At 49.3% G+C, this 26,512-nt stretch overlaps 10 protein-coding genes and 1 non-coding gene; 6 read left to right on the forward strand and 5 right to left on the reverse strand.

Moving 5' to 3' along the window:
- Nucleotides 1–2,672, forward strand: part of CNAG_04492 (hypothetical protein) — a gene marked incomplete at its 5' end in the record, with an annotated part of 2,744 nt that extends 72 nt beyond the window's left edge. Inside the window, 3 exons of the mRNA XM_012196165.1 lie at nucleotides 1–60; nucleotides 118–773; nucleotides 827–2,672. The exon at nucleotides 1–60 is cut by the window's left edge and continues 72 nt beyond it. Of these exons, the coding sequence (XP_012051555.1) occupies nucleotides 1–60; nucleotides 118–773; nucleotides 827–2,585 (2,475 nt within the window). The 3' untranslated portion in view covers nucleotides 2,586–2,672.
- A 376-nt stretch (nucleotides 2,673–3,048) lies between these two features.
- Nucleotides 3,049–6,846, reverse strand: CNAG_04493. Of its 2 annotated transcripts, none has more exons than XM_012196444.1 (11): nucleotides 6,501–6,846; nucleotides 6,352–6,438; nucleotides 6,223–6,297; nucleotides 6,036–6,163; nucleotides 5,837–5,982; nucleotides 5,466–5,785; nucleotides 5,052–5,414; nucleotides 4,129–4,988; nucleotides 3,933–4,046; nucleotides 3,280–3,868; nucleotides 3,049–3,208 (listed from the first exon to the last, which is right to left on the reverse strand). In XM_012196444.1, exons 1-11 carry the CDS (start codon nucleotides 6,780–6,782, stop codon nucleotides 3,191–3,193), a joined length of 2,982 nt encoding a protein of 993 aa, XP_012051834.1. In that variant the 5' UTR covers nucleotides 6,783–6,846; the 3' UTR covers nucleotides 3,049–3,190. The 2 variants fall into 2 exon arrangements, with proteins under 2 accessions (XP_012051834.1, XP_012051556.1); XM_012196166.1 differs by having other exon boundaries at nucleotides 6,352–6,459.
- A 179-nt stretch (nucleotides 6,847–7,025) lies between these two features.
- CNAG_04494 (U1 small nuclear ribonucleoprotein C) lies at nucleotides 7,026–8,108 on the forward strand. XM_012196167.1 has 3 exons: nucleotides 7,026–7,106; nucleotides 7,156–7,379; nucleotides 7,451–8,108. The coding sequence occupies exons 1-3, from the start codon at nucleotides 7,075–7,077 to the stop codon at nucleotides 7,837–7,839; spliced, it is 645 nt and encodes a 214-aa protein (XP_012051557.1). The 5' UTR covers nucleotides 7,026–7,074; the 3' UTR covers nucleotides 7,840–8,108.
- A 12-nt stretch (nucleotides 8,109–8,120) lies between these two features.
- Nucleotides 8,121–9,813, forward strand: CNAG_04495 (hypothetical protein). The gene is made up of 3 exons (XM_012196445.1): nucleotides 8,121–8,134; nucleotides 8,193–8,977; nucleotides 9,044–9,813. The coding sequence occupies exons 2-3, from the start codon at nucleotides 8,955–8,957 to the stop codon at nucleotides 9,726–9,728; spliced, it is 708 nt and encodes a 235-aa protein (XP_012051835.1). The 5' UTR covers nucleotides 8,121–8,134; nucleotides 8,193–8,954; the 3' UTR covers nucleotides 9,729–9,813.
- Nucleotides 9,814–10,114: 301 nt separating this feature from the next.
- CNAG_04496 (rab GTPase activator) lies at nucleotides 10,115–14,013 on the forward strand. XM_012196168.1 has 6 exons: nucleotides 10,115–10,304; nucleotides 10,363–12,814; nucleotides 12,868–13,082; nucleotides 13,140–13,456; nucleotides 13,510–13,605; nucleotides 13,657–14,013. Exons 1-6 carry the CDS (start codon nucleotides 10,228–10,230, stop codon nucleotides 13,902–13,904), a joined length of 3,405 nt encoding a protein of 1,134 aa, XP_012051558.1. The 5' UTR covers nucleotides 10,115–10,227; the 3' UTR covers nucleotides 13,905–14,013.
- A 263-nt stretch (nucleotides 14,014–14,276) lies between these two features.
- On the forward strand, nucleotides 14,277–15,818 carry CNAG_04497 (hypothetical protein). XM_012196446.1 has 2 exons: nucleotides 14,277–15,573; nucleotides 15,630–15,818. Exon 1 carries the CDS (start codon nucleotides 14,401–14,403, stop codon nucleotides 15,541–15,543), a length of 1,143 nt encoding a protein of 380 aa, XP_012051836.1. The 5' UTR covers nucleotides 14,277–14,400; the 3' UTR covers nucleotides 15,544–15,573; nucleotides 15,630–15,818.
- CNAG_04498 (alpha-1,2-mannosidase) lies at nucleotides 15,680–19,473 on the reverse strand. XM_012196447.1 has 12 exons: nucleotides 18,976–19,473; nucleotides 18,903–18,925; nucleotides 18,761–18,826; nucleotides 18,616–18,696; nucleotides 18,348–18,518; nucleotides 18,037–18,268; nucleotides 17,693–17,929; nucleotides 17,022–17,606; nucleotides 16,789–16,913; nucleotides 16,492–16,700; nucleotides 16,316–16,432; nucleotides 15,680–16,254 (listed from the first exon to the last, which is right to left on the reverse strand). The coding sequence occupies exons 1-12, from the start codon at nucleotides 19,428–19,430 to the stop codon at nucleotides 15,814–15,816; spliced, it is 2,742 nt and encodes a 913-aa protein (XP_012051837.1). The 5' UTR covers nucleotides 19,431–19,473; the 3' UTR covers nucleotides 15,680–15,813.
- A 338-nt stretch (nucleotides 19,474–19,811) lies between these two features.
- Nucleotides 19,812–21,502, reverse strand: CNAG_04499 (clathrin light chain). XM_012196448.1 has 4 exons: nucleotides 21,287–21,502; nucleotides 20,705–21,239; nucleotides 20,547–20,644; nucleotides 19,812–20,431 (listed from the first exon to the last, which is right to left on the reverse strand). Exons 1-4 carry the CDS (start codon nucleotides 21,408–21,410, stop codon nucleotides 20,316–20,318), a joined length of 873 nt encoding a protein of 290 aa, XP_012051838.1. The 5' UTR covers nucleotides 21,411–21,502; the 3' UTR covers nucleotides 19,812–20,315.
- On the reverse strand, nucleotides 19,971–20,060 carry CNAG_10115. Its single transcript has one exon. It is a non-coding gene; the product is annotated as a tRNA-Ile (tRNA).
- Nucleotides 21,503–21,607: 105 nt separating the features above from the next.
- Nucleotides 21,608–24,055, forward strand: CNAG_04500 (hypothetical protein). XM_012196169.1 has 4 exons: nucleotides 21,608–21,717; nucleotides 21,757–21,814; nucleotides 21,874–22,870; nucleotides 22,923–24,055. Exons 1-4 carry the CDS (start codon nucleotides 21,633–21,635, stop codon nucleotides 23,904–23,906), a joined length of 2,124 nt encoding a protein of 707 aa, XP_012051559.1. The 5' UTR covers nucleotides 21,608–21,632; the 3' UTR covers nucleotides 23,907–24,055.
- On the reverse strand, nucleotides 23,177–26,465 carry CNAG_04501 (anthranilate synthase/indole-3-glycerol phosphate synthase/phosphoribosylanthranilate isomerase). XM_012196449.1 has 3 exons: nucleotides 26,235–26,465; nucleotides 26,013–26,183; nucleotides 23,177–25,967 (listed from the first exon to the last, which is right to left on the reverse strand). The coding sequence occupies exons 1-3, from the start codon at nucleotides 26,358–26,360 to the stop codon at nucleotides 24,006–24,008; spliced, it is 2,259 nt and encodes a 752-aa protein (XP_012051839.1). The 5' UTR covers nucleotides 26,361–26,465; the 3' UTR covers nucleotides 23,177–24,005.
- Nucleotides 26,466–26,512: the final 47 nt, after the last annotated feature.

Genomic DNA, 26,512 nt, shown 5'->3' on the forward strand with positions numbered 1-26,512 from the left:
AACTCATCTTCGAGATGGAGTGGGGAAAACATCAAAGCTTCAAATGGGTACTCTGCTCTCGTAAGCTTCGTCATGTTCTCCTACTTCCTCTGCTAACACCTCTATCTTCACTCCCAGTTCACCTCTGGACTTTTTCACGAATCCCCTAGCAAACGCTCCCAATCCCAATCCCAACCCCAATCCCAATCCAAACTCTCCCCGACCACCCCTGCGCGCCGTCATCGTCGCTCTTCCATCATGCACACCACCCCTTCCACCTCTTCCCCTCGAATCATCAAATCTCAAGGTCTTGATGGCGGCGTTGAAAGAGCATTGGATAGTGTTATGCGGTCTTTGAAAATAATGGCAATGAGCGCTACTCCGCGCAAAGTGGTGTCGCCGCCAATGAATCAGTCAAGATGGTCTGCGTGGTCTTCGGATTCCGAGGGAAATAAGTCTACGTCGAGATCGGGTACACCCGCACTGGGACAGCAGCATGATGGGTATGGATATGAGGATGGAGATGATGGCTTTTTCAAACCTCGTAAATCTAATGATACGACTCGAAGCAAGAATACTATTCGGTCCATCAAATCCAGCAAATCGAGCAAGTCGAGAAAGGGAAGAAAAAGTGAAGAGACGGTTAATAGAATGGAGCTCGATGAGGAAGATGTACCTGCAATACCTGCTATGCCTATTATGGCTGTACCCACTACTCCTGGGAAGAGTAGGAGGATGATAACTGGGTTGGTCAAAAGGTTAGGTCTGACACCAAGCAAGAATAAATCTTCGTTGTGAGTTCTTTTTCCCTTTAATTGTCTGTAGCGGCGGCTTACGATAAGTGCAGATTGCCTTTGCAGTTACCTCCCGATCTTTCCTCTGTTCCACGTCCAGTCCCTGTCCCTGTCTCAGAGGACCGTATTATCCCCCGCAAGTCGTCTCTTTCCACCCTCCGTTCTGCCCTCACCAAAAAAGGTTCATCAACCACTCTTCGTTCCGTCCGCTCCATCCGCTCCACCAATAATGCGTCTATGACACTCAACCACTTTTTCACCGATGATCATCCTCTGCCTCTACCTCTGCCGTGCCCCCATCGTGATTTATCCACACGTTCACCGCGTACTACCCCTGGAAAAGGACGACGTACCCCCAAAAGCTCGATTGGGCAGCCAAAACTACAACCTGAGACGAGCCCTAGTGCGTTTTTGCGAGACATGCCTCGTCGAGCGCCGGAGACGCCCAAGCGAGAGTTATTTACCCTGGATCACGAAGGATGCGAAGATACTCCAGAACTCTCGGTTGGTAGTGCTAGGATTGGAGAGAGGATGTGGTTTGGAGAAGAGAATGGAGAAGATATTGTCATGGCTGATGAAACGATGGAAGCAATGGAGATTTTTACGCCTCCGCCAGCTGCTGTTCCTGCTACTACTGTACGAATACCTGAATTGCATCCGTTTGTTTCTTCAGCTTCAAGCCCATCTTCTCAATCTTGCCTCAGTCCCGAACCTGGTTCTTCAAATGCACAAGGCTCAGTCAAGTCTATAGAATCGTTTTCCTTACCGTTCTCGCCGGTTTCACTTTCATCTCGTTTGGCTGGCGAGTCTGTGTCTACCTTCACTTCCACCACTAACTCTCGCTCTATGCTCCCTGCCGGCTTTACCGGTCCAAGCCCAATTCCCGTTCCCAGCGCTCTGAATGAAATAGTCCCGCCCGAGAGCACGGCTCCTATTCTCACAGCCGAAGCTCACAAAGTTGCCGACGGCAAAGGCAAGAATTACTCTGTAGATGGTTATGGCAAGAACCGATTGTTGAACGGTCCTGTACCCTCTTTGGGCTCACCTCTTACTCTGGGGCACGAAACGGGAGCACCTAGGAAATTGCGGACTGCCAAGGCATCTTTATCACTTGAGACTGTTATGAGGACGGAAATGCCGTTGAGTAGCAAAGATACCAACGCGCTAGGTTTACCAGTCCCGCCTCGTCCATCTTTAGAAGGCACTACCGGTGTCAAGTCCAAAATGAGCAAGATGAGCAAGATGAGCAAGTTGAGCATGATGAGCGAATTCTCGAAACCCCCTCGAGGTGGTGCAGGTCCGGCGGCACAACTTCAAATGCAAAATCAGAACCAGAACTGGCCACCTCTGGGAAAGATGAGTTTGGGTACGGTGGCGAGTTATTATGATGTGCATACGGGTACGTTTGGACCAAGTGATGGGATGAGGCTACAGAGCATCTTGCGTACGCGATACGATGGAGTCAAAGGGAGGGAAAAGAAAAGGGATAACTCATCTCCACCCCCTTTTTGTTGTGGAGACAGCCATACCTACATAAAGCCAATCTCGGTGGATCAGTCGAGTACCAAATTTGAAGACCCTATCGTACCATCCATCTTCAACCCCAAACATTCACCGTCCCTTTCGTCGATGAGCGGTTGCAGCTTGGGCTCATCAATCTCCAAGGGAGGTGATTCGATCGTGACGGGCGAGACGGGTGAAACGGGAGCTACCTCTAGTACGGATGGAGTGGAGGAATGGGAACTAGAGAAGTATCTGAATGCGCTGGAGAGACAGAGTGTGGATATCGGAAGGAGGGGTGGGTATATCTAGATTGCTTTTTCAGAGTGACATATCAATTTAGACGCGATCATCGTGTGTACTCGGATAAGCAATCTTCATGCATGACATTCGAACTATCCTCCGAGATGCTTTTTGTTCGATGGAAAAGCACATGGCACTTCTACTCATTTTGATTTACTAGGTTGTCAGCAAAGGCGGACTACATAGTTATAGAGAAGAGGTTCTGGATGCATCTGAAAGACATCAATTTATAGATCTGGCACGTCCGAGGAAGAAACATGGACATTAGCCAAAACTGTTTATGAGAGAGCAGAGTAAATTTAAGATGAAAGATGTGAAGGAGCTGGATGAGAAGATAATCGCCGAGGAGAAGGTGCAGAAGGAGAAGTGGATAGAAGAGGGCGATGATGTTGAACGTGGATGATGAGGATTCTGGACGATCTACATAGGAGGGATGATCATAGTGATCAACAAAATCTGTATTGTTGTCATTATGAAATATTGTCGTGCATATCCTGTTTATATAACCTTAACATGGTTTGCAATCTATACCGTATGCAATGGAGGAAGAATGGTTCGTAAAGCATAACAACTTCTCGTAAACTCCTTGAGTCGTGTCCATAACAAATCGACGTTCAATCATATTTAAATGGCTAGAAAAATTTCAGCAAATCCATCAGCAAAGCGTCCTGTAGCAATACAAGCCTTGAGAGAGAATACTCACTCTCATGCACATTTCACAGCATTCTGCTGCCCCATCATTCTCATAAGTACAATCCGGACACGCAATCCTCGCCAACAATGCCGTCCCTCCGAATCCTTCATTCTTTCCATTTCTTCCTTTGCCACGATTGCCTCCATTTACAATGTCATCATCATCATCATCCAGATTCCCTTCTTCTTTCACTTCCACCAATATCAACTCCTCCCCTTTCAAATATCCCAACTTGCCAATTGTCAAATCATTATCCAGCTCTTTTTCTTCTTCATCCCCTTGCCCCGAGCGATGATGTCCTTGCCCTTGGGATTGGGTTTGAGATTTATAATAAATCTTCTGGAGAAGCGGAGTGATTCCTGTTTCAGAAAGGATGGATAGTTTGAGATCCTTGATCGTGCTTTGTCTCGTAGCCTGGACGTATAGCGTTTTAAGCCGGGACCGTAAGGCTCTTGACGCGTTACGGCTTGCTTCTGACCCTAACTTTGATCCGCTAGTATTTCCCGTAGAAGCGGGGATACTGTAAGATAGGAAGGAAGATATGAGTGGCGTAGGAGCGAAGACGATGGGTATCTCGAGTTCGTCGTATGATGATAATCTTCAGCCCATCCAAGGTCAGCTGTTCTACCAAGCAATACCAAAGACAGTACAGTTGGACTCACCTGGCAATCCTGCATGGCTCGCATACACCAGGAGTGAAAGAAGAAATGTTCACTTTCTTCCCTTCCGGGGGATTGGCACCAAATTGTACTTTGATTGGCTCTTTCTCACCGTACCTTCATAAATTATCAGCCTTTTTCCTTTCTTTGTCGGAAACATAAAAATAGGGAATGGTCAGCCTTCCTGTCAATTACGTACTTTTGGCAAAGCATCCCCCATCCGATCTCATTAATCACCCTCGTTTTCTCCATCTGCGGATCCCAATCCAACATTCCATGCTCGCATCTCCCTCGTCCCAAACCCATATCCAACTCTGGCTTCTCGCCCCCTGGGGTCTTCATATACACCTCCCATTTCTCAATAAACTCCTTTGGAAGTACATAATAATCCATCCCAAAAGCAGGCGGCCGTGGATCAAGGTGCCGTTTGATAGATTTATCAAGCTTCACATCCGTTTTCCATTGTGCCAACGATTCTGCGTCTTGGTCCGCGCCGAAGGAACATTCCGGGCAAGGAGGTGTTCCCGGCTGGAAGGAAGGGAAGGAGCCAAAGATGGAATGGAGGAGGGAAAGGGCAGAGGAGGTTATGAGGGTGACGGGCGGGGCGGAAGATGGGGGTAAAGGGGCAATGTGAGGGCATAAGAGGGTGTAGGAAGGGTGTGTGGGCAAGGTTTGGGGAGGGAGTTTACCGGTTCGCCAGTGGACGAGCCACGTTTTAGGAAGACACCATCGTTCTCCTTCATCCACTTCTTCCAGCTCGGCCTGGGCGTTGAGTTCGTCGAATGTCTCAAGCGTAGACTGCCGCTCCGTTATACTCAACCTTTCGACAAAACCTTCCGCAACACATATTGTGCAGACATCGATCTCGGGAAGAGAAGTATACGATGAAAGTTTGTCATGAGCTAGCGCGGATATCGTACGTGTGTCGGAAGATTTGAGGGGATCCACTTGCGAATGGGCACAGAGGATGGACGAGTAGTCAAATGGGGTGTAGAGATCTTGGAAGGAGGGAGATTGGATCCATTTGGCGAGGGCTTCACGAGGAATGATGTACTCTGTCTGTCGAAAACATTATTAGCCACACCCGTATCAGTGGTAGTGAAGAGAAGAAAGAACACATGCCCCAGGAAGTGCCCTGATAACATCCATCTTTGCCCCCTTTAGATGCTCCCATTCATCTTCCAAAACTTCCTTCCTCACCTCCACTTTATTCAGCTCTTCCCTCAACCCTCTATTCTCCTCCTTAACCTTCTCCATGACGATCGCTGGTGGAGGTTGGGGAGGTACACGACCGTCTCGCCGTTTGTAGACGAGCATATAGGCATCTTTGGACCATTCTATCTTGTCCTTGTCGTCGCCAGGTTTATCGAGCTTGGCTTTCTTGTGCGGTCGGGCGGGTTTAGGCTGCACCAACTCATCGTTACAGATATACCAGATGTCATTGTTTTCGTCATATGTTTCGCAAATGAAATGGCCATGATACGCCTAGGAGCCATAATCAGTTTCATAACACCATCTCCTACCGATCAAACTCACGCTTGTCCCTTGATGAGATATAACTCCCCTTAATTCATATACCGAATTCCCAAGGACCGCCTCTTTGGGATACTTTATCGACGCTTTACTTTTCTTTCTCGACATGCTTTTGAGATCAAACACGAATCTTAGAAGAGAGAAGTGGATAACGGGAGGAAGGACAACAGGCAGCTGACGACGGGTTGCACGGCGTTTAGAGAGGCAGGAGGGGCAAAAATATTTGTTGTCCCCATCCAGGATTTCGGGGCGTGTGAATTCGTCCAGGCGTGATTGAAGTGTCGCGTTGTCTTTCAGAGTGAGTTCAAGCTCGAGGAAAGTAGCTTCTCAAAATCAGAAGGAACGTCTAGCGTTCGGGGTGTAAAAGTACTTACTCTCCGAGATGCTCTCATACCCGCATTCACACTGGGTAATGTACTGCATTGTCCCTTCAAACTGATCTCTCACCAGCGTCTTGAGTTTAGGGTCCGGGTGTTTTGAGAATTCTGATGCGATCAATGACATGAACAGTTTTGAGAACCTATCATGTTGTCAGCCTACAAGACCCGTGTGGAACTGGGAGTAAGGATGTACTCTGCTGCATCTTGCTGATCACCCGTATTAAGTCGTAGGGAGTCTATCAGACCCATGGGATCTACTACACTCTTTTCGCTATATTCCAGCTTGGCGAAGATGAGAGCTAATTGATAGAGTGGTGTGGTCTGTTCTCATATCATATCATTGTCAGCGATCTTCCTGACCATTCACACAAAAGGCCTACCTCTGAAGTCACGCAAGCGTAGACGGCATTACTAAAAGGAATGTTGCGGAACCACAATTGCAAGAAGGCGTTTGCCTGAGAAACGTATCAGAATGGGACCAGTACGCGGAGAGGAGAAAAACGTTTTACATAGCACGTCGCCCCAAGGTTTCTTAGACCAGCGGGCCCATTACGCTCTTCTGGGACATCCCCTAGGTTTGAAATGACGAATTCTGCCTTCGCGTCAGGTTCCAAAAGCTACACTGTCAGTTCTTATCGATCAGTAGCTCTTAATTTACCTTTTCCGTTCCGAGGTTGTTGTAACACATGTAATTCGATTTGCAACCTTTCGCTCTGCATCCTGTACCCTTCTTCTTCCCAGCCCCTTTACCATTCATTTTTACCTCACTATCATCCGTGGCAGTTTCTCTTTCATGTCCTGTGAGGTCGCGATGACAAGCGACGCCTCCAACAAGCCCAGCTGCACGCCGCCGATGTTCGAGCGTGATCTGGGCTGGCGTTTGGACCTCTGTACCGACCCAGTCCCAGTCCTGGCAGGGTTTTTGAGAGGTTTTCACCATACAAGCGGCTTGCTGGTGGAGTGGCGGGCAGTAAAATGGGAGACAGTCTTGAAGATGATGTATCAATGGGCTTCCTCGTTGTCTGGTTCAGTTGCAAGGAACAACAACAACATCAGGTGGAGGTTTGATAGGCACCCGCAATTTCAAAGATTTAGGCATGAATTCTAATTCCCAAGCCTGGTCATCTTTTTAGGCGCGCTGTTATTCTTCATCACTACCATGTCCGTACCACTGTCTTGATATCGTCAATACTCGTTATAATCACATCACCTGCCAAAAATCATAGCTCAAGATGGGGAAATACTACTGCGACTACTGCGATATGTGCGTTCCCCTTCTCCTCGTCCCGGACACAAGCTAACGATCCTCGTAGCTACCTCACCCATGACTCTATGAACGCCCGCAAAGCACATAATTCGGGTCGTAATCACGTCGCCAACGTTCGCGACTACTTTGCCGGCCTGGGAGGAAACCAAGCACAGAGTCTGATTGACCAAATTATTCAACAGCACGAAAGCGGAGGTAGAAATCAGATGATGATGGCGCCGAGTATGCGGTTGGGTGCGGGATTCATGAATCCTCTGGCTACTCAGCCTGGTACGTTTTCAATAATCGTCCTTCTTTAAAATTCGTACGCATTCAAGGCCAACCATATCGCAATGTTTTAGGCTACCCGGGTCCCCCTCCTCCCGGAGCATTCCCGACTTTCCCTCCTACAGCTGGTACACCCCCCTTCCGTCCTCCTTTCCCTCCATCCTCAGCACCCGGTGCTCCTCCCCCTAGCATGCCGCCTTTCCTGCCTCCCGGCGCTTCCGCAGGTGCTGGTATGGGAAGTACACCCCCTTTCCCACCTAACACCGCGTCACCGAACCCCGGTATGCCGCCGTTTAGACCACCGATGGGGATGGGGATGCCCTCTGCTCCTGCTCAAGCACAAGGATCACCGATGGGAATGCCACAGCAGGGACAGCAAGGGGCTTTCACGCCGGCACAAGAGGTTCCTCAAGGTGCTGGGGCGGGAATACATCCTGATCGATTGAGGATGTTGGGACAATAGGCAGGGCGGTGATGGTTGACGCGTGCAAACAGAGAAAGAGATTAGACAGCAGATGGGAAGGATCATGTTAGGCCGAGATTAAGGCTATGTATCATCCGTTATATACGCGCACACCAACCGAGTTTTTGGGCCACGCATTCCGGAGTGTGAAAATGTTGACGGTATAGATATTTCAGCTTACACCAAGACGCTATTTAGAAGCACAAAAGGTTCGCCAATACTAGAATTATGGTTTTTTCTAGCTTTAATATCATGGACATGGATGATCAGATACTGGAATAATGCTCCTTGTGAAGTGAGCTATCTGCGCCAGCTTCATTCTTCCTCACCCGCGCTGATTTCGGCCATCGCAGGCGAAAGCGATTAGAGAATTTACCGACTGATGGACGCTTTTATCAAGTTGTATGAAGGAAGAGTATATAGGCTTAGATACTGAGTGGTTACTGTACACAAGTCCTGTCAGAGATCTTGAAAAGACATAAATGGAAGAAACGGGAGATGCTTTCGTTTCTGCAAGAAGAATTGAGGCGGTCTATGATTGGACGACAGCATGTGATTCAATTTGTGCCTGGGCGGAGTATCGTCAAAGTCCGTGCGTCGCAGTAATACAGAGCTTATATAGAAGCGTCAAGCTTGTTCTTCATACGTATTCCCTTTCAACTCATGTCCATCATATCTCTCGATACATAACAAAATTCTTTACTACTGGCGGCCGCAGAAACTATGCAAGCCAATCATGTAAGTGATGACGGCAGACATATAATGTCCGATGCTCCATTAGGCCGAGCAAAAACCACAAACAAGACCTCAATGACCTCACACCTCCTTTGGCGTGCAAGAGTTCCCACAGCGGATGCACCAAAGTCCAGCAGGCGGATATCGACCTTTTTTGGAACTATCTTTGTCTTGTACACAAATGTTAGTCGCGCTCCATATAACCGCTGTTCTCTGCAAGTCGGGCGGTTATAGATATGTGCAGAGTTTATGAAGTGCGTTCTCGGTGAGCAAAACCCCTTCATCCAAGCCTTCATTTTCGCCCGAGCCGCCCTTATCGCCTTTATCTTACTATCCTATCTCTACTGTCGCAACTCCTTGTCATATTTAGACACCTCGAAATGGTCAACACACGCTCCAAAAGGTGTGTCGATGGAATCACTTTGAAGAAAAGACAACACAACTAACTTGCGCTTGTCCGTCTTTGTAGTGATGCCGACACTGCAAAACTCGATGCTTCTTGGCCCACACCATCATCGACTATGGCGGGCACCTCAGCATCCCGTTCACCCAAGACACCTAACAGTGTCCCATCCACCTGTCCTTTGTCTCTTTATCCTACTCCAAAGTCTCTCTCTGGTTCGCCTGTCCCCGACAGAAGCCAAACCGAACCTGGACCTGCATCCGAGTCGGCGGTTACGCCTGTGACTGGGTGTGAGGCGGAGCCTGAGAGTGCGGCAGTACTTGGATCTCCTACTGAACCTAGACCTCAATCCAAGAGCAAACCTCAACATAAAGCTAAAGCTCAACCGAAATGCAAAACGCAACCACCGAAAGCCGAATCACCGATCAAAGCTTGTCAACCAAAAGGCAAATCCCGACCTAAAGCAAGTTTCCAACCTAAAGCCGCATCTCAATCTAAAGCTACGCATCAATGCAAGACTGCACACGGGAATGCCCGCAAATGTATAAATTCACTTGCTACCAAGGGCGATGAGGATGCTGCTATTGCGGATGGTTATACTCTTCTCGACGTACTTGCAGCTTCCCGGATAGTGAATGACGTACGAGGCAGCGACAGCAACTTATTTGGCCTTTTGTTATTGAGTGTAGTGTCGGAGTTGCAGCCGTCTTGGACAAATGGTAAGATGACCGCATTAGAGGCGCAGGAGTAGGACAGAAACTTCTTCATGGACAATCAGACTTTGTAATTCGTGGCTTGATCGCGTAGTATCGCGCATGTACCATTCTGTACAACGGAGACAAGTGATGCCGCCATAGCTATGGGTATATTTGTGGAAGTGATCTTGCGCTGTTAACGCTCTTTCAGCCGCTTTCTCTCCATTAGCAGTTTTAAAGAATTAAACCCTTTCATGCATGGCTGCATTGTACAAGCCAAGTCCCGGCCCGGAAGAACTTGGCGAATTTGGCTGGCGGGCGGTAACCGGCTGTTGTTTCAAGTCAAAAAGTAAATACTCAGTTTACGTAACTCGATCACGTCCCTGTTTCTTGCGCGCGGATGTCTTGTTTGTGCATTTCTGGGTTCGTTGTCGCTGTATTAATTTAATTTACCAACTGGTCTTACGCCAAATCTTATTCCCTGCCCCATTTCCGACTTTCATATACCCATACATCTCCTGTCCCCACCTACACGTCGTATATTCACACGCGACCATGCCGTACCTCGACCTCAGAGAGCTCAACGCCCTAACACAGCTCGCAAACAGGGGCGGCCTCGGCTCAGCCATTGCGTACGTTCCTCTAACATCTCGCCTGCATATTGGTACAGAAGCTCACAAACATGTCCAGTCTCACAGACTGTGTGGCCGAAGAGCCTGACCAGCTGATGTACATCCGGAATGACCACCTTATCATCCTTCGTGACATGGGTGAAGTATTGATCGCGTCGTGCGAGGGCGTCGTCGGATGGGTTCGAAGGGAGAACCTACGATTTGTCACCCTGGCTAGTGGCAGTGCGAATTCCAATCCCATCCTCGACAAGCAACAAGAAGAGTCTCTCCCAATCACAGTCCTCACGGCACCATCACCTCCACCGCCGACTTCTCCCAAGGGAGTCAAGCCTGAACAGAATGATGCTCTTGGCATGCCATTGACCGAATTCAAGCGTAATTCTGATCCTTTTGAGCTCGAATCAGAGTCTCCCCAGGTATCTCCTGCGCTATCTTTATCATCACGGGGGTCCAACTCTCCAAGGTCAGACAGTTTCTTCCCACCTCCTCGACCTCCCAAGTCGCGTTATCGGCAATCCCCGTCTTCGTCTGTCAGTGGTAAGGCGGGCGATGCCAGCGGTGAAGATAGGGCAAAGAAAGACTCGGGCACGTGCAGTGAACCTATGGCTGACATTGGAGGGTCCTTGTTGGATATTCCCTCTCGCCAGCCTTCGCCTGACCTACTCTCACCTTCACTCCCTCTTGACCGAGAAGAGAGCGAGTATGATTCTGACCGATCATGGGATATCTATGGCGACTATGCGCGTGAGAGCATGTACGGTCCTTTGATGAAAATTGGCGAACGATCACCTAGCTCGGCCAGGGGATGTGGTTCGCCTTTGCACCGAGCCGCAGGATGGAGCAGTGAGGGCGAAGTGGATGACGAGAATGTAAAGGAAAAAGTAGTCGATGCCTTGAGGAGCGCACAAGCTGTAGTCACCCCGGAAGAAGTGCAAGAAGCAAAGGAGCTCAAAGTTGACGAAACAACACCAAGGGTCCCCGATTACCCCTCGCCTATCACTCCATCTGCATTCAACATCTTTGAAGAGACACCCGAGAACCCGGTGGCAGAGTCCCAGACTTCAGAGGAAACATCCTCGGGGGAGGCGGTCCAAGCATCAGTGGCTGCGGAGCCCATTGAGATGGTGAAGACATCCAGTAAATGTAGTTCTACTAATTCTTATTCCGTCGTCACTCCTGTCTCTGAAAAGGATGATCCCCATTCGTCACATCGCGACATCGCGCCAATTCCTACTCCAGCTTTTATCCCTCTTCGTCACCCCAACTCCTCCCCCAGCCCCTCTCTATCCCAATCCCCCTTCCCCTCACCTTCTCTAAACTCTTCTTGGATGCCCAGTTCTCCTTCATCACCGCACAGCATCGCCGCGACACGTAGTGCTGTAGAGGCCTCTCGTGACCGTCGACAGGAGGGGCGCAAATCAAAGGGATTAACGCTGGTGGGTAGGATGAATGGCGATCTGAGTTCTTCCCATGGTCCCGTGCCAATCACATTCTTGGTCAACAAGGATGGAATCCCTATGGCGGTCCCTATGCCCCACGGCGACCAATCAGCCGGGGCTCCGGGGATCGGTCTTGGTTTGCCCCTTCCGAATCAGGAGAAAAGGGTGATTTCCCCGCTGGCTTCTCCCGTGAACCTTGAAACTTCTACTATGCCGGCGCAGATTCATCCCCCTGCACCTAGTAGGAGCTTCACAGAACCTGCAGCATGTATGACATCCCCTACAATAAGTTCTTCTCCCTCGGGGCACAATACCCTTCAGGATGAGATGCCTATACCTTCGATGCGACCCAGGTCGAGAAGTTTCTCGTCTTCTGTCGCGAAAACGCTAGGCGTTGGACGCAAGTCATCTACACCATCGGCGCTGTCCATCAATACCTCCACCAGCCAAGGATCATTGACTCCATCGCCTAACCTGCAGCAATCCAACCACCGAAAGCTGCTCAAATCATCTTTCGGACCATCTATCACATCCCACTCCCCCCAATCCCCTCATTCTCCCGGTATGTCATTCCTTTCCAGGGGGAACAGCGTCAAAGACTCTGTCGTCCCCCTTGTTCAACCGCCTGCTTCCGCTCAATCAGCCACTTTCCCTGTATCGTCTAAAACTTCCAAATCTTCCAGATCCACAAAGAAGATGAGCTCGAGAGCGCTCCCAAGTCCAGTCAGCCATAAGGACTTTGCAGAAGTGACGGTCAAAGCGGATGGCATGGATTTCGAACTCATTCATCCTCAAAAATCGTCATTCTCACCGACTGGCTCACCTAATCTTGATACGGTTTACAGGACAAGCAGTTCTGAGTTTCAAGGGCAAAGGAATGCGCCAAAGGGAGTGGTGGAAGATTTGAAGAGAAGGCCGACGATGGGTAGTGTGAGCTCGAGCTCGGCTTATTCGTCGAGAGCCTTGTATGATACGGATGAATGGGGGTTCTTGAAGGAGAAGAGTCCAACTCCAGAGATTTTCCAGTCGAGAAGCGCGCCGAGCGATCATCGTGCTATCGAAAGCAAATGGGTGGGTCCCTTTCTGCATCCCTATGTCCCTGACGAAACTGATTCTTGGTATAGCTGTCAATAACGTCCTCCCCTCTTCCTGCAAATGGTCCACCTAAAAAGGTTCGAAAACTTGTATTGGAAGCTGGTATCCCCAATTCTTTAAGAGGCAAGGTTTGGGCGTGGTTCATGGCGAAAGCGCTAATGGCGAGAGTGCCGGGATTGTATCATGAGTTATTAGAGCATGATAAGAGGCCAGAGGATGAACGAATCGAGGAGGATGTCTTGGCGTGAGTCAATCGCTTCAGTGTACTGTGGAATTGGACCAATTAAATTCATTTGTACAGAGCCTATCCGGACCATTCTATATTTGCCGAACCCAACTGTCCGGGACAGCAAGACCTCCGCTACATCCTCCGCGCATACTCGCATTTCGCGCCCGACGGGTATCGTCCCGAGATGGCGTTGATTGCGGGGGCGTTCCTCATCCATTGCGTTGCTGAGGACTCGTTCTGGCTTTTGAGCGGGCTGGTAAACAGTGTGTTGAAGGACTTTTATGGGAAAGAAAAACTTGGCTTGAAAATTGAGGCTGGGGTGTTTAAAAAGCTGTTGAGCTCGGCAGAGCCAAAAGTGGCAAAATTGTTTAAGGAGGTTGGGTTGCAACGTGAGTAATTGGTCTTTCTGCTATTGGCACAAAAAGGCTGAGTTGATTCATAGCGGTTGAGTTCCTGGGGAAGTGGTTTGGACAATTGTTCATCAGATGCTTACCATGGCCTACTGCCCTCCGTGTAATTGACGCTGTGGTATGTGAAGGCAAGTCTCCATTCCACTTCTGTTATATCTGTCCAGACTAACCACACACAGGTACCCGCTTCCTCCTCGTCGCATCACTAGCCGTTATTTCTCTTTCTCGAGATCGTCTCCTCCACCTACCACCAAACCACGATATCATCCTCAATTACCTTCACAACCTCCCTCAAGATAGTTTGCTGCTCCCTGCGCACTTTATGAAGGCATGCGAAGAAACCAAGTTTGAAGAAAAGGAATATAAAAAGATCAGGAATGCGATGGAGAAGAACCATGTGCCGCTTGCGTGGATGAAGGGAGCATAGGATTTGTAATTGCTTAACATGGACAATATATTTAGTTTATTCTATTGGGAAAGCTAGAAGATATATAATTATAGGCGTGGAATGTAATTTGCTCTTGAGACCAACATTGAACGAAGTTGGTTTGATTATTTTCAAGTTCCCGTCTCTGCTCGATTTTTTACCATTAAGGATATCTCATTTGGCCTTCATGTTAATTCACCTTCCTCTTATGTCCTATACATGCCTTCAATCGCGCTACCTAGGGACATGACAGTGATACCGATCCGGGGTAGGAATCATAGCAGATTGTTCGTTTCATGTCCTAGTAATAACATCTTGTGCAGATATGGGGGGGAACCAACAACAAGCCACGACCGGACATATGCCACAAATGTTTACTCCGCGGCGGAGATTCGTCCGGACAAGTCAATGAATCTTCGGGATCTCTGCCGTATATCTACATCTCCCCTTTCGTCTCTTCTTTTCTCCGCAACGCCAGGGCAAAGAAGCAGCCACCATGACCCACCCAATAGTCCTACCCATGGACGACCACGCATTGCCTATGAACAATCTCCAGACAATGTCACCGTCCCCGTCCAACTCCCTCAATCATAACCTCTCCATTGCCTTCTCTCGCATCTATGACCAGATCGAATCCCTCAAGCAGACCCAAGCTCAAAATCATCTTCAGGCCCTAGCAGACCTCGAACGTACGGTCCGTATTACAAACGCCGGAGTCGCAGATCAGGTGCGGCAGGCGGTAAACGAAGGGATAACGGGAATGGTCCAGCAGGTTGTCAGACAAGCGGTTAATGAGAGTATGGGAATGATAGTGCAGAACGCTGTGAGGCAAGCGATGCATGGGATTATTTTCTCGGTGAACCATACCGATGGAAATATGCAGGCGCAGGCTCAACCTCTATCGCAACAACAGCAACAATCGCAACTCGCACATCCCCAATCTCAACCTCCAAATGGCGCTCCCAACTCGAACACAAACAACGTCCGCGCAACGCCACAGGGATGGGGCATGCCTCCTGCCGTGAATGGGTACATGTCAGCGCCAGATGTTGGAGTCCCTCCCGGCTCGGATCCAGCTTCGTTACCTAATACGCTTCACTCGAGCTTGTTCAATTTTGCACAAGGCTCTGCATCCACGCCAACTCTTCCTCCTAACCATACACATCCCCATCAACAGCATGCACACCAACCATCACAACCAGCATCACATGCTCCTCCTCCTTCACAGCCTCCTGGGGGTCATGCTCAGACAAATTCTCAAGCTTCAACATCGCAAACTTATCCTTCCCCTGGATCTCCCATTTCCGGTTTTACCATGTCGCGCGAAGTCAAAACGGTCCCTGATCTTTGGAGGGAATACACAGTAGGTTTGGAAGGACAGCCTCCTGTCCGATCAGTGTATGAAGTATCGGAAAAGAAACGTAAAAAGGGCAAGCGATTTAAGGACGATTCGGAGAGGAAATTCTATCGCAGAAGGAAGAGAGTGTTGGATCTGGTGGAGGCTTTGATAAAGAAAGGGATACCGGAAGATCAAGCGGCGAAGAGGGTGGAAAGACTTCGCGAAGACAGAAAGGTGACGTTAAATAAGTTGGGTGAAATCATACCGGAACTCTCGCCAGAAGAGCTCGCGATGATATGATGTACCAGAGGGATAGAATGACGGAAGCAGGTGAGTCTATAAAACACCCTCTTAGCTTTGTCAACCTCTGATAAATCGCTGTTTAGAGAGCAGCATTTTGCCCACACAATTCTATATTTGGCTGGGCTACCGTCAGTTTAGTGTACCACACGAATTTGTCATCATCATGAACTTTTACAAGCAATGCGTATGTTTTGTACTTTTTGATTCTTGTTTGTTGTTTCGTTCTACTATGAAACTAGCCAATTATGTAACAGTTTTTTTTCCTCCTCACATTCCCCAAACCTGAGGCATTTCCTCCATTTCCCATATCCATTTACCTCCTCTTACTAAAACATCATGTCCTATTTCCACCCCTTCAATCTCTTGTCCATCAATTTTCAAAGACTTCACATAAACTTTTCCTTCACTCGCCCCCTTCGCTATCACCTCCCACACTTTCTCCTCTCCAGCATTATCCCCATCATACCAAGGTGCCTTTGGTAATCGCAACGTAATCTTATCGAAGAAGGGCGCTCCGAGCACATACTTCGCACTCGCCGGATCGACAGGGTAAACACCTAGCGCAGAAAAAATGTACCATGCGGACATTTGGCCGCAGTCTTCGTTCCCCGATAGTCCAGTTGCGCTGTGGTTATACTCGGATTGGCCGAGGGAGCGGACCCATTCTTGAGTTTTGTATGGAGCCCCGGCGAACATGTAGAGATACGGCTGAAGGACATAAAATGTTTAGAGTAATTTAAAGAGAGTTGGGGATCGAAGAAGGACGTACGATGTGGTGCGAGGGTTCGTTAGTGTGCAGGTTGTGCCCCTCGTCGAAATGACGGTTCATAAAATCAATGAAGGATTCGTTCCCACCCATCAACTCGATTAGCCCTGGCACATCATGCTATTGCCCATCGTTCTTAGTGAAAAGCCCATAAAAAAGCCAAGAAAAAAAAGATTTACCATAACGTCAAGGCTATATGCCCAATGATCGCCCTCTGTCCAACCTTCATCCTCCCCAGCCCAAGATCCATCGCTATTCCTACTCTCCATAAAACTTGTCTCGGCGTTCCACATATTCCTGTATGATAATGACCTGTTGCGAAGGAGGTCGATGGTGGAGGAGGGGAGGGAGAGATGGGAGGCGATGATAGCGGCAGCGTGGTCGTCATCTTTTTATTATAGATATTTGTTCAAATGGACAAACATGTGCTGGGCGTGAGTAGGAAGCGTACGAAAAAAAGGGAAGTGGGTACGTACATGCGTAATCTAAAGTCCGACTACCCGCTTCGGAATGTAAATCCGCCGCGACGTACCCCAACGCCATGTATTCAGTCAACCCCGCTCGTGCTTCTTGGGGTGTACCTTCTTCTCTGTCAGAGTACCTATAGGAAATAATGGATTAGATTCAGAACTGCTTCTCCTTAATGTCCCAGTGCTTGGAAAAAGAAAGAAAGAAACTGAAGGAAGGAGGAAAGAGGGGAAGAGCATACCTAAGTTCAGTATCCCTCTCAGGCGGCGTAAACGCATCCTCCCTAACCGCCTCCCACACCTCATCCTTCCCAAACCCTCCAAAATCTTTGATACCCACCTCCATCGCCTGGGCGAGCACGGCATCCGCATGTGTCCCCACCATAATATTTGTCTCCACCAAATTCTTCCACATGGGTAATCTGCCCCCTTCTCTAAAATCCTGTAGCATGCTGGCTAGCATTGAAGGTACGACCGAAGGGGAGAGGAGGAGGAGCCAAGCGGTTTGGGCACGAAAAGTATCCCAGAGGGAGAAACCAGAGTAGGATAAACCAGGAGTGGGCTGGTTGAGGTATCCGGAGTAGTATTGCCATTCGCCTTTTCCCTTTCCCTCCCCTTCACCCTCTCCCTCGGCATCTTGGCTAACAAACTCATGGATCTCATAAGGATAAACAAGTGTATGTGCTATCGATGTGTACAACACCGTCAAATTCTGGGGTGTTGCGCCCGATACGGACAGGCGATCTAGTTTCTCGGCCCACAAAGAGCGGGTTTGGTAAGAAGTTGTGGAGAAGGACTGAGTGCTTGGTATCTCGAGGTCGATGTTGCTGTTATAGGTGAACGGGTTGTCAGGGAACAGAAGGAGGGGCAAGGGATGGAAGGGGCTACTAAGGAAAGGACGAAAGAAACTCACCGGCCAGCTTGTTCAATACTGATAAAACTAACTCCTACTCTTACATCCACCATTACCTCCTCTTCTTCAAAACCTACCCACGCAGCCAATACCTCCCCTTCCCCTCTTGTTTCTCCAATACCCCTCTCTACTTGGCCGTGATGGGAAATGCCGAATGTTTTGAAAGGTTTGGAGAATCGGGCTACGTAGTAGGACTTGAAGTTTGATGCGGGGAGGGCGGTACCCACTAGGATGTGGCTTTTTGGCTATATTAGCATGCATCGTGTATAGTACCAATACAGGTACATGTGCTTCGGATCAGAAGAAAGGCAAGCGCAAGTGGGGAGTTGGATGAATGAACTCACTCCTGCCGCTCATCATCCCACCCCCTAATCTCTTGTTTTTCAACATCAATCTCAACAAACCCTTTCGGGAAATAGGGTACTCTGTCTTCTGGTTTATCACCGTGCACCAGGTATGTGGCGCGACTTGATTGGAAGACTATGTATGGTACTGCCGTTGGTTCGGAAGGGTTGGGGTGGGAGGGAGGGGAGAGTGAGGGATTGAATGTGAAGCGGAGGTGGCCTACTCTTGAAGCTGGATTCGAAAAGACAAAGGTAAAGGTTAGACTGTTGGGCAAACCACTGAAGCGAAAATGGGAAACAGAGGAACGTACTGGCACTCATCTCAACTTCAATCTCACCGTTATCTCCCGCATCCAGCAAATTCCGATAATAGTTGGCACTGGCATATTCATCTTCTCTCTTGAACGGCAGACCGCGCTTGTCGAAATCGGTGACGATGGCAGTATCCAGGCCGGGAAAGATTTCTATGGGGCCGGATTCACCTGTTTCATTTTATATTGCAAGCAAGCGGTTAGAGAGATGTACAGTATCTGGAGAGAGAGGGAAAAACGTAAAAGGGAAATGGAAAATGGAACGTACCCATCCAAATGGCTGGTTGGTGGGTAGCGATGAAGCCGTGAAGCTTTGTATCCGTTTGGTTGTATGGGCACATCGAAACATCTTATATAATTGATATTAGAAGGAAAACGGATATACCGAGTATAGTTGAGATGGGGGAGCTTACAGTTTTTACGGGTTTGGGGTGACCATCGAGTCATACCGAACGGAGGTGCGACAGCGGGGATCATACCTATAGCATCAAGCCATGAAGATTGTATAGTAGTTAGCCGTGGAGCTATACAGGAAAAACTAGTATATATGCTCACCTCCGCTCAAGTTTGGCTCCGGCCTGGGAAAAGTCAGAACAAAAGCCAATAAATGAGGATACCAAAAGCTTACCCTCCGTTACCAAGCATGACATTCACCCACCCCAAGGTCTGACTTTCAGGTTGTACGAATTCTCCTTTACATACTCTCCTTCGCCCATCCCCAAAATCGGCGTGTCCTATGACTTCTCCATCTCTCAAATGCCGATTACCCTCCTCGCTCAGGCGATGGTTAACCATCCACCCATTCCGAACTTCTTGGATATTCGTCGGGTTCTGTAGAGAGAGGTGGCGATAAATGAAAGCTAGCGGAGAAAAGAAGGTGGATACTGCCAAGGCGAGGGAGACGAGAGCGAGAACGAAAGCGAAGATGAATGGCCGAAAGGGGTTGATGTAGCGTTGTACGAATCGGTGTATGTTGCGTATTGTAGGCTGGGAAGCAGGAACGGGAGGGTTAGAATTTTGGCGGGGTGGATTGGTGATGGGCTGTGCGAGGAGCGGGCGATCCCGTTGTCTGAGACCGTCCATCGTGGATCATGGATTATGGAAGAGACGTATTTGTGCAGTGAGAGTTGATACTTTGGCCCGGAATCCGTCGGATGACTTGAAAGTGGAGGTCTGTCCGGGTTTTTGTCTCAAATCCAAAATTCACTCCTCTTCATTTCGGGCGGAGACTCGCAATTCGCAAACCTCAAATATCATCAGAACGAAAGTCATTTCTATCTCATTCAAGCATCTATTGTAGACTGCAATCTGTTCAGGTCGCTCATGCGGCGTATAATCAATCATTGGATCCGGGAATTTACCAAACGACCCGTCTCCAGTCTCCAGAAAGTCAGAACTCAAACCGGCTAATGATAACGATAACAGGATGCCCACTTTATATAATACTCCGCCCAGGCACATATTTGAAATGTCACATCGCTGTCTAATGTTTATAGAAGTCCATATGTCTAATCGAAAGCTCCTCGTTCTCCGTCGATTGATCCGGATGGTATCTCCGGTCTCCGATCCCTCCTCACATCTCTGACTTTCTCGTTCTCAAGGTAGACAAAAAGCAAAAAGAAATGATCGATGACGGGATCGAACCGCCGACCTTGGAGTAATAACATAATTAATTATTAGCTCCACTATCTAAACCAACTGATATAATCGACCGATCATTTGTTGGCATTCGTAATTGTTCACCGTTTATATATCTTTGTGCTAATCCTGCTCCTGTTGCTTTAAGACCTCTGTTTTCCCCCCGGCTCTTCGTTCATAACCAGCGGTGTGAAATCTGCGTACTGTTTCCACATGTATTTACCTAGCCTCATTGGTATCAGAGCTTGGTGGAAGGAAAGAGCACACCATATCAAAAGGTTATCCATTCAATTGTTCATTACAACTCCTTCCCCTAAAGGCGGTATGTATCTAAAAACCGGCAGCACCGGGCGCCTTGTCACCTTCCCTCCTGAGAGCAAGGAGAATCTCCTTCATGCGCGCAAGGTCAGAGCCGCCAGGGACGGAGGGGCGAATAGTTTTAGATTCTGTAGTTACGTATTTGCGAGTAAAAAGAGAGGCGGGTTCCGATGACATTGTCAGTTTGAGTGCTCCAGATATGGAATGATATTGTGTTTTGAATAATATGGATGAAGTACGTACGAGAGTTTTCGAGCGAAATGAGGTCAGAGATACGTTCCCATGCTGTTCCCTTGGCAACACCCTCTTGAAGCTTTTCGAGGAACTCGGCTTCGCTCTCCCTGAGGTTTTACAGCTTTTATTAGTTATCCATCACGTCAAGAATGAAAGAAATGACCTACTTGTTCTCTCGGATGTTTTTCTCCTTCATCTTATTGTAGTCCTCGTAGAACTGATCAATCGCCTTTTCAGCCTTATCACTCATTTCGTCCCTCCTCTTCTTATCCGACTCGTCACGCTTCTGAATTTCCTCGGCTTGACGAGCTCTCCAGGCCTTGATAGGCTCAGTGTCTTCATCGGCCGTGGGGAGTATGTTGTTGAAAGTAGGAGCGGGGAGGATGGAGGGATGGGGGGATCGGGGCGCGGCAGCGGCAGCGGTAGCAGTAGGTGGGTATGGCGATGCGCCATAAGGCTGAGGGGAAAGGGCATTAAATACGGGTTTAGGAGCCGGCTGGGAGCCAGTCTCTCCTGACAGATCAGGGAAAGCACTTTCAAACTTCATGACATCCTCATCTTGCCCAGTACCAGCCGCACCAGTCACCCTGATCTGTGTACCGTCTACAGCGGGAGTATCAATGTCGGGAAACGCATCAATACCTTGAGGTTGGGGCGTAGGCGGTTTAGCAGGTGTAGACTCGGGTTCAATGGCTGGGGATGCTACAGAGCGTCAGTATGAGAACGAAGGGCGGTACAGGATGACACACTAAGGTCCGGGAATGCGTCTATGCCTGAGGCAGCGGAGGGCGTAGGGTTGGCAAAGAAATCGGCGTCTTCGCCGAGGGCTGCCTTTTCCCTCGCGAGGAAGTCTGCCATGGGATCGTCTGACATGGTGTACGGGTTATGGCGGTCGAGAAAGAGATGTATTGTCGTGGTTGTCACGGTTGCTTGTTCTCGAGTGACGCGGTGCGTGGAGGCTCGGGGGAGGCACGGGGGCAAATGACGGGAGCAAATAGCGGCCAATCCTCCGTGGCACAACGCGCTACGCGACAGACAATAATAAATCGTTGTTGACAACAAAGACGTGGCTCGCAGAGCTACACTATACAGATCATGGATAGGAGGAAAGACCCGGCAAGGATATTCTACCCACACGGATGGAGAGAACTCGTTAATGGGTCATTGGAAGAGGGGTTCGGTGAGTACAACTTGAGCGAGCCCACGCTGACCATGGCAGCTCCTATCGCCCTGGCAACGATCGGTAACCTCACAACGGAGTATTATGTTCCCCAAAAGTACGTAAAGCTTTGACATAACCACGATCATCGGGATTCAATAATGAACCAAATCACAGCGAACATCTCCAGTTTCTCTTGTATCTCGCCATAAATCCCTATGACCACGGCCTCACCTCCTATGAACCCTTCGCTGTCCTCTACCGTCTCCTCAAACTCCACAACCCTAGATTATTTGCAGGTGGCATTCCTTCCCACTCTTCTGCCTCTCTCTACCGCGCTCCTCCTCTTTCTTCTAGTACCAACAATGGTGATGTCAGTGGTGGGCGGGGGAAATCTTCGCATCGTCAAGATACATTCGAACATCCACAAGATGACGCCCCATCATGGCTCACATGGGAAAAGGGAAGGAGTCTTCTGCATAGGAATGTATACAAGTATATGAAACGATGTAAGGACCAAGGAATATGGCCACTTTTGTGGACAGATCCAGCCAAAGAAAACCGGGTGGCAGGCCGGGCTAGGAGGGCGAGAAAGACAAGGGACGGGTTGGGGGTGAAAGAAGAATATAAAGAAGCAAAACGGTCCCAATCCCCAAGGAAGTATGATGATGATGATGATGGGGACCGTCCGCCTGAGAATGTGATTGACGCGGAACTTGATATCGACCTTGATCTCGAGCAAGAACTTGAGCATGACAATGAACGGGAAAGACCTCCAACGCCGCAAGGTTGGCTCCTCCTGGAATGGCTTGTTGCAGTGTGGGAAAAGGATGAGATGTTGAGGAGAGGACAGTACCAAAATCCTCAGTTGGAATGGTCTCCGATTTTCTTGAGGCAGTTGGCGAGACCATATGATAGGACCGGGCAGATGCAGTGGAGTGATGCGGGGATGGTGATGGGAATCTTAAAAGCGGCTTTCGCGGAACCATTCCCTGACGAAGATGAGGACGAGGACGAAGAAGAGGAAGAAAATGAGGGTATGGTTGACATCGAAGAAGATGAAGAGATTGGAGCAGCGAGGGAGGAGGCAAAGATCGCCGAAAAGTTAAAAAGGGAAGAAGGAAAAGAGATGCTTGCCAGAAAACGCTCTATTGCTGTCAGACTGTTCCGTCTCGTACGTCCCCTTTTCCCCGACTTAAAGACTCTGCACGCTAACTCATTCACAGTTACTCGACACCGCCATTGCCCCTCTCCCTCCTCCACCCTCTTCCAACCCTCCTTCGCGCCCGCCATCCTCCAGCCCCGGTCCAGAAGCTGGAGCATTCACCTCGCCCTTCCTGTCTTCCCCGGGTATTGGCACCGGTACGAACACCGCAGCTCCCACTCCACCGACTCCCATGTCCAACCGGTCTTCTCCATCCCGCTTAGCTTCCTCTGTCCATCCGCCGTTCAACCCCCCATCCCTCACTTCATCCCTCATCCGCACCCTTGCACCCCTCCCGATTTCTTCTCTCCAATTTTTCTTAATGCTCCTCATCCCTCCCCCTTTCCCTTCTCCCTGCCCTTCCTTCTCCTTATCTCATGGTACCGACATCAACGCACTTCCCGCCGCCGTCGATACCACCTCCACCACCCTCCCACCTGTACCCTTAGCCCCCATAACACACATCATCACGCTCTTGCTCGAACATTTTGCTGGGACGTCCCGTCGAAAGGGGGAAGAACGCCGAGAGCGAAGGCGACGACGTTTACCAGAACTCGACTTTGAGCCTGGGTACAATGGTCTGGGTAGGCCGACGGTGGGATATTTATGTAGAGAGGTTTTGGCGCTTATCCCTCCCTTGCCGGCGCCCGCATCGAAGGGTACAAACCGGAGAACGAAGAAGGGGAAGAGTGTGCAGGCAAAGGTAAAAGTGGAGAAGGGAATGGAGGAGGAAGGACAAGATGAAAAGGTGGAGATGAAAATGGCGCACCTGAAGCTTGTTCTTTTGCAAATCCTTTTGCGACAGAAGAGAAATGGTGAAAAGCCTTATTCATCCGAACATGTGGAATTGGAAACGCTAAGGCGGGAAAAGATATGGAGAAGAGATGTAGAAACTAGCTTCCTGGTTTCAGAGACAAGGAGCCATGAAGATCCTGAGGATTCAACGGCGTTGCTGAGGGTGGGAAGGATGGTATTGTTGTCTGTAGATAGATTAATGGGCATATAATGTCAAAAAAGATGATTGACACGATGTCTGTCTCGGATTCGCAGTGTGCTAAAATTGTATCACTTCTCTAATATGTATATATACACCCTCTAAGGAAAATTAACCCCTTACCGCCTTCACGAACGCCTCAACCTTCTCCTTGACCTTCCCTCCCTCTCCTTCGACCCCACTGCTGACATCCACACACCAAACGCCTTCACCAGCCTGTTCAATGGCCTGGCCCACATTCTCAGGCGTCAACCCACCAGCGAGGATGACAGGGAGAGGCACATGACCTTCAGATCCCACCTCGCCAGATTGGATGAGCCGCTTGGCATGTTCCCATGGGAAGGCTTTTCCTTCCCCGCCACCGCCAGACGCACCACCCGCGTCGAGCAAAATTGCTTGGTTCAAACCTGGTCGCCTAATCTCACCACCTCTAACTATTCCTTCGGGTGAAACCCGGAACACCTTGACCACAGGCACGGGGATGAACTTGGCCCAGGCTTGGGGTTCATCACCGTGTAACTGAACAAGGTCGAGGCCAATCTCGTCGACGGCTGACAGGATGTCGGAGAGGGACTGATTTTGGAAGACACCAACTAGAAGGGGTTTTCGCCGGGATGAGAGGAGGGCGGATTGGCTGGTAAACCAAGGAGAGGAAAGAGAAGGTTCTAATGGCTTGGAAGAAGATTGAGATCGGGCGGATTGGACAAGAGCGGAAATTTCGCGGGCGGTAGAAGTAGATATGCAACGTTTTGTACCGGGGACAAGGATTACACCGAGGAGATCGGCACCGGCATTGATTGCAAGCTTAGCGTCGTTTGTAGAACGGATACCGCAAATCTTGACGAGCGGTCTGGGCTTAGGAACGACTTCTAGAGGCGGTAAGCCAATAAGTGACCGGAGGAAAGCCTTGGTGTCGCTCGCTCGCATCAAAGCCTCACCAACAAGCACACCCTTGACACCTTCCTTGACATATTTCTCAACATCCTCGTGGCTCGAAATACCGCTCAAAGCGCAGAGAACAACGTCCCGTCCGTTGAGAGCAGCGTTGACTCGAGAAGTGGTGGACATGTCAACGTTAAAGTCGTGTAGATTACGGTTATTCACACCAATGACCTTGGATCCAATTTCAAGTGCGAGTGAGAGCTCGGTAGGGTTGTTGACCTCGACGAGGGGTTCCATGCCAAGAGAGACAGAGTAATCGTACAATTCCTTAAGTTGCTGAGGCTCGAGCATGGCGACAATGAGAAGCACAGTATCGGCACCATACAATCTAGCCTCATCAATCATGTATTTGGACAAAACAAAGTCCTTTCGCAAGATGGCAGGACGGTTGGGAAGACTGTCAACAGCGTTGCGTACAGCGAGCATGTCAAGCAAGCTGCCCTTGAACCACGTAGGTTCTGTGAGTACCGAGATGACGGAAGCACCGGCAAGAGCATACTTGAGTGCTTGCTGAGGAGCAGAAGCGGTAGGAGCGATATCGCCCTTGGAAGGAGAAGCACGCTTAATCTCAGCCATGACGGCTGTGTGGGGAGTAGAGACCATACGGCCCCTAAAATTGATTAGAGGTGGAGAAGTGTAGAGGGAAAGAGAGGTAGAGACGTTGGCGGGGGTTGTAGCAGGAATCTTTTCGGCTTGCTCAACGTCCAATAATCTCTGCGCGTGAATCTTATTCAGGATAGTAGGCAAGCTTGGTGCGCCATTGGTCTTGGCCTTGGGCTGCTCCCCCTCGCCCTCCGCAGGAACACCACACCAGGCATTTTCGCCGCCCCATTTGCCGCCCTTCATTTGAATGAAATTCGCCATTAAACCTCGGCCGCCTTCACTCATACAACTCTCAGGATGATACTGCACGGCTTCAACGGTGAAGGTCCTGTGTCGTACACCCATAATCACACCAGATTCCTTGGTGGTTGAAGTGACTTGCAAGACTGAAGGAAGCGACTGGATTTGCGCGGAAAGGGAATGGTATCGAGTAGAAGAGAGAAACTGGGGGAGATTGTGGAAGACACCGATAGAGTCGTGCTGGACAAGCGAGGTTTTACCATGCTTGATTTCACCGGCGTAAGCGATCTGCTGTTCGTTAGCAAAGCTCCTTGAACCCAAGAAATAACTCGCCTCTCCACCGAGCAAGTCAACAATACACTCCAGACCCATGCACACACCCAAGATAGGCAACTTGCCCATTCCCCAAGCGATCACGTCCCTAGAGACACCAGAATCTGTCCTAGGGTGTCCAGGACCTGGAGATATGACGATTCGCTCTAGCTCTCCATCAGCGAACATTCCCTATGCACCCGTTAGTCAGTTGATCGTACAGTTATACCAAAATAGACATACCTCGATCTCCTTAAGGGTAATCTTATCATTACGGACCACAAAGGGGTTCCCGCCGACAGAAGCGAGATCGGCGTAAATGTTCCAAGTGAAGGAGTCGTAGTTGTCGATAAGGAGAGTAAAGCCCATTTTGATTTTTCCTCGGCTGTACCGAGACTTTTTTTTCTGTCAAAGTAAATGAACAGTGAAGATGAATTCACACTTTGACGTGCTGGTGAACACCGCAAAATAACGACTGGGTGGGCAATCAAATCAGTCGTCGACTCGGGAACAAGAACGAA

Source organism: Cryptococcus neoformans, chromosome 9 (genome assembly GCF_000149245.1).
Source record: "Cryptococcus neoformans var. grubii H99 chromosome 9, complete sequence".
Taxonomy (NCBI): Eukaryota; Fungi; Basidiomycota; class Tremellomycetes; order Tremellales; family Cryptococcaceae; genus Cryptococcus; species Cryptococcus neoformans.

Bases quoted from the DNA above. Each gene is read 5' to 3' on its own strand.
- CNAG_04493 (XM_012196166.1), bottom strand. From the start codon at position 6,782: ATGGTGAAAACCTCTCAAAAACCCTGCCAGGACTGGGACTGGGTCGGT. The intron at 5,786-5,836 runs GTAAGTACTTTT...GATTTTGAGAAG, and splicing joins GTATGAGAGCATCTCGGAGA to CTACTTTCCTCGAGCTTGAA. The intron at 3,869-3,932 runs GTGAGTCCAACT...GATGGGCTGAAG, and splicing joins GAGCCATGCAGGATTGCCAG to ATTATCATCATACGACGAAC.
- CNAG_04494 (XM_012196167.1), top strand. From the start codon at position 7,075: ATGGGGAAATACTACTGCGACTACTGCGATAT. The intron at 7,107-7,155 runs GTGCGTTCCCCT...CGATCCTCGTAG, and splicing joins TACTGCGACTACTGCGATAT to CTACCTCACCCATGACTCTA. The intron at 7,380-7,450 runs GTACGTTTTCAA...GCAATGTTTTAG, and splicing joins TCCTCTGGCTACTCAGCCTG to GCTACCCGGGTCCCCCTCCT.
- CNAG_04495 (XM_012196445.1), top strand. From the start codon at position 8,955: ATGGTCAACACACGCTCCAAAAG. The intron at 8,978-9,043 runs GTGTGTCGATGG...CCGTCTTTGTAG, and splicing joins GTCAACACACGCTCCAAAAG to TGATGCCGACACTGCAAAAC.
- CNAG_04496 (XM_012196168.1), top strand. From the start codon at position 10,228: ATGCCGTACCTCGACCTCAGAGAGCTCAACGCCCTAACACAGCTCGCA. The intron at 12,815-12,867 runs GTGGGTCCCTTT...TTCTTGGTATAG, and splicing joins GTGCTATCGAAAGCAAATGG to CTGTCAATAACGTCCTCCCC. The intron at 13,457-13,509 runs GTGAGTAATTGG...GTTGATTCATAG, and splicing joins TAAGGAGGTTGGGTTGCAAC to CGGTTGAGTTCCTGGGGAAG.
- CNAG_04497 (XM_012196446.1), top strand. From the start codon at position 14,401: ATGACCCACCCAATAGTCCTACCCATGGACGACCACGCATTGCCTATG.
- CNAG_04498 (XM_012196447.1), bottom strand. From the start codon at position 19,430: ATGGACGGTCTCAGACAACGGGATCGCCCGCTCCTCGCACAGCCCATC. The intron at 18,827-18,902 runs GTGAGCATATAT...TTGATGCTATAG, and splicing joins GGAGCCAAACTTGAGCGGAG to GTATGATCCCCGCTGTCGCA. The intron at 18,519-18,615 runs GTACGTTCCATT...AAAATGAAACAG, and splicing joins CCAACCAGCCATTTGGATGG to GTGAATCCGGCCCCATAGAA.
- CNAG_04499 (XM_012196448.1), bottom strand. From the start codon at position 21,410: ATGTCAGACGATCCCATGGCAGACTTCCTCGCGAGGGAAAAGGCAGCC. The intron at 21,240-21,286 runs GTGTGTCATCCT...GACGCTCTGTAG, and splicing joins AGACGCATTCCCGGACCTTA to CATCCCCAGCCATTGAACCC. The intron at 20,645-20,704 runs GTAGGTCATTTC...GTAAAACCTCAG, and splicing joins AAAAACATCCGAGAGAACAA to GGAGAGCGAAGCCGAGTTCC.
- CNAG_04500 (XM_012196169.1), top strand. From the start codon at position 21,633: ATGGATAGGAGGAAAGACCCGGCAAGGATATTCTACCCACACGGATGG. The intron at 21,815-21,873 runs GTACGTAAAGCT...ACCAAATCACAG, and splicing joins GAGTATTATGTTCCCCAAAA to CGAACATCTCCAGTTTCTCT. The intron at 22,871-22,922 runs GTACGTCCCCTT...ACTCATTCACAG, and splicing joins CTGTCAGACTGTTCCGTCTC to TTACTCGACACCGCCATTGC.
- CNAG_04501 (XM_012196449.1), bottom strand. From the start codon at position 26,360: ATGGGCTTTACTCTCCTTATCGACAACTACGACTCCTTCACTTGGAAC. The intron at 26,184-26,234 runs GTATGTCTATTT...ACGGGTGCATAG, and splicing joins TTACCCTTAAGGAGATCGAG to GGAATGTTCGCTGATGGAGA. The intron at 25,968-26,012 runs GCGAGTTATTTC...AACGAACAGCAG, and splicing joins TTGACTTGCTCGGTGGAGAG to ATCGCTTACGCCGGTGAAAT.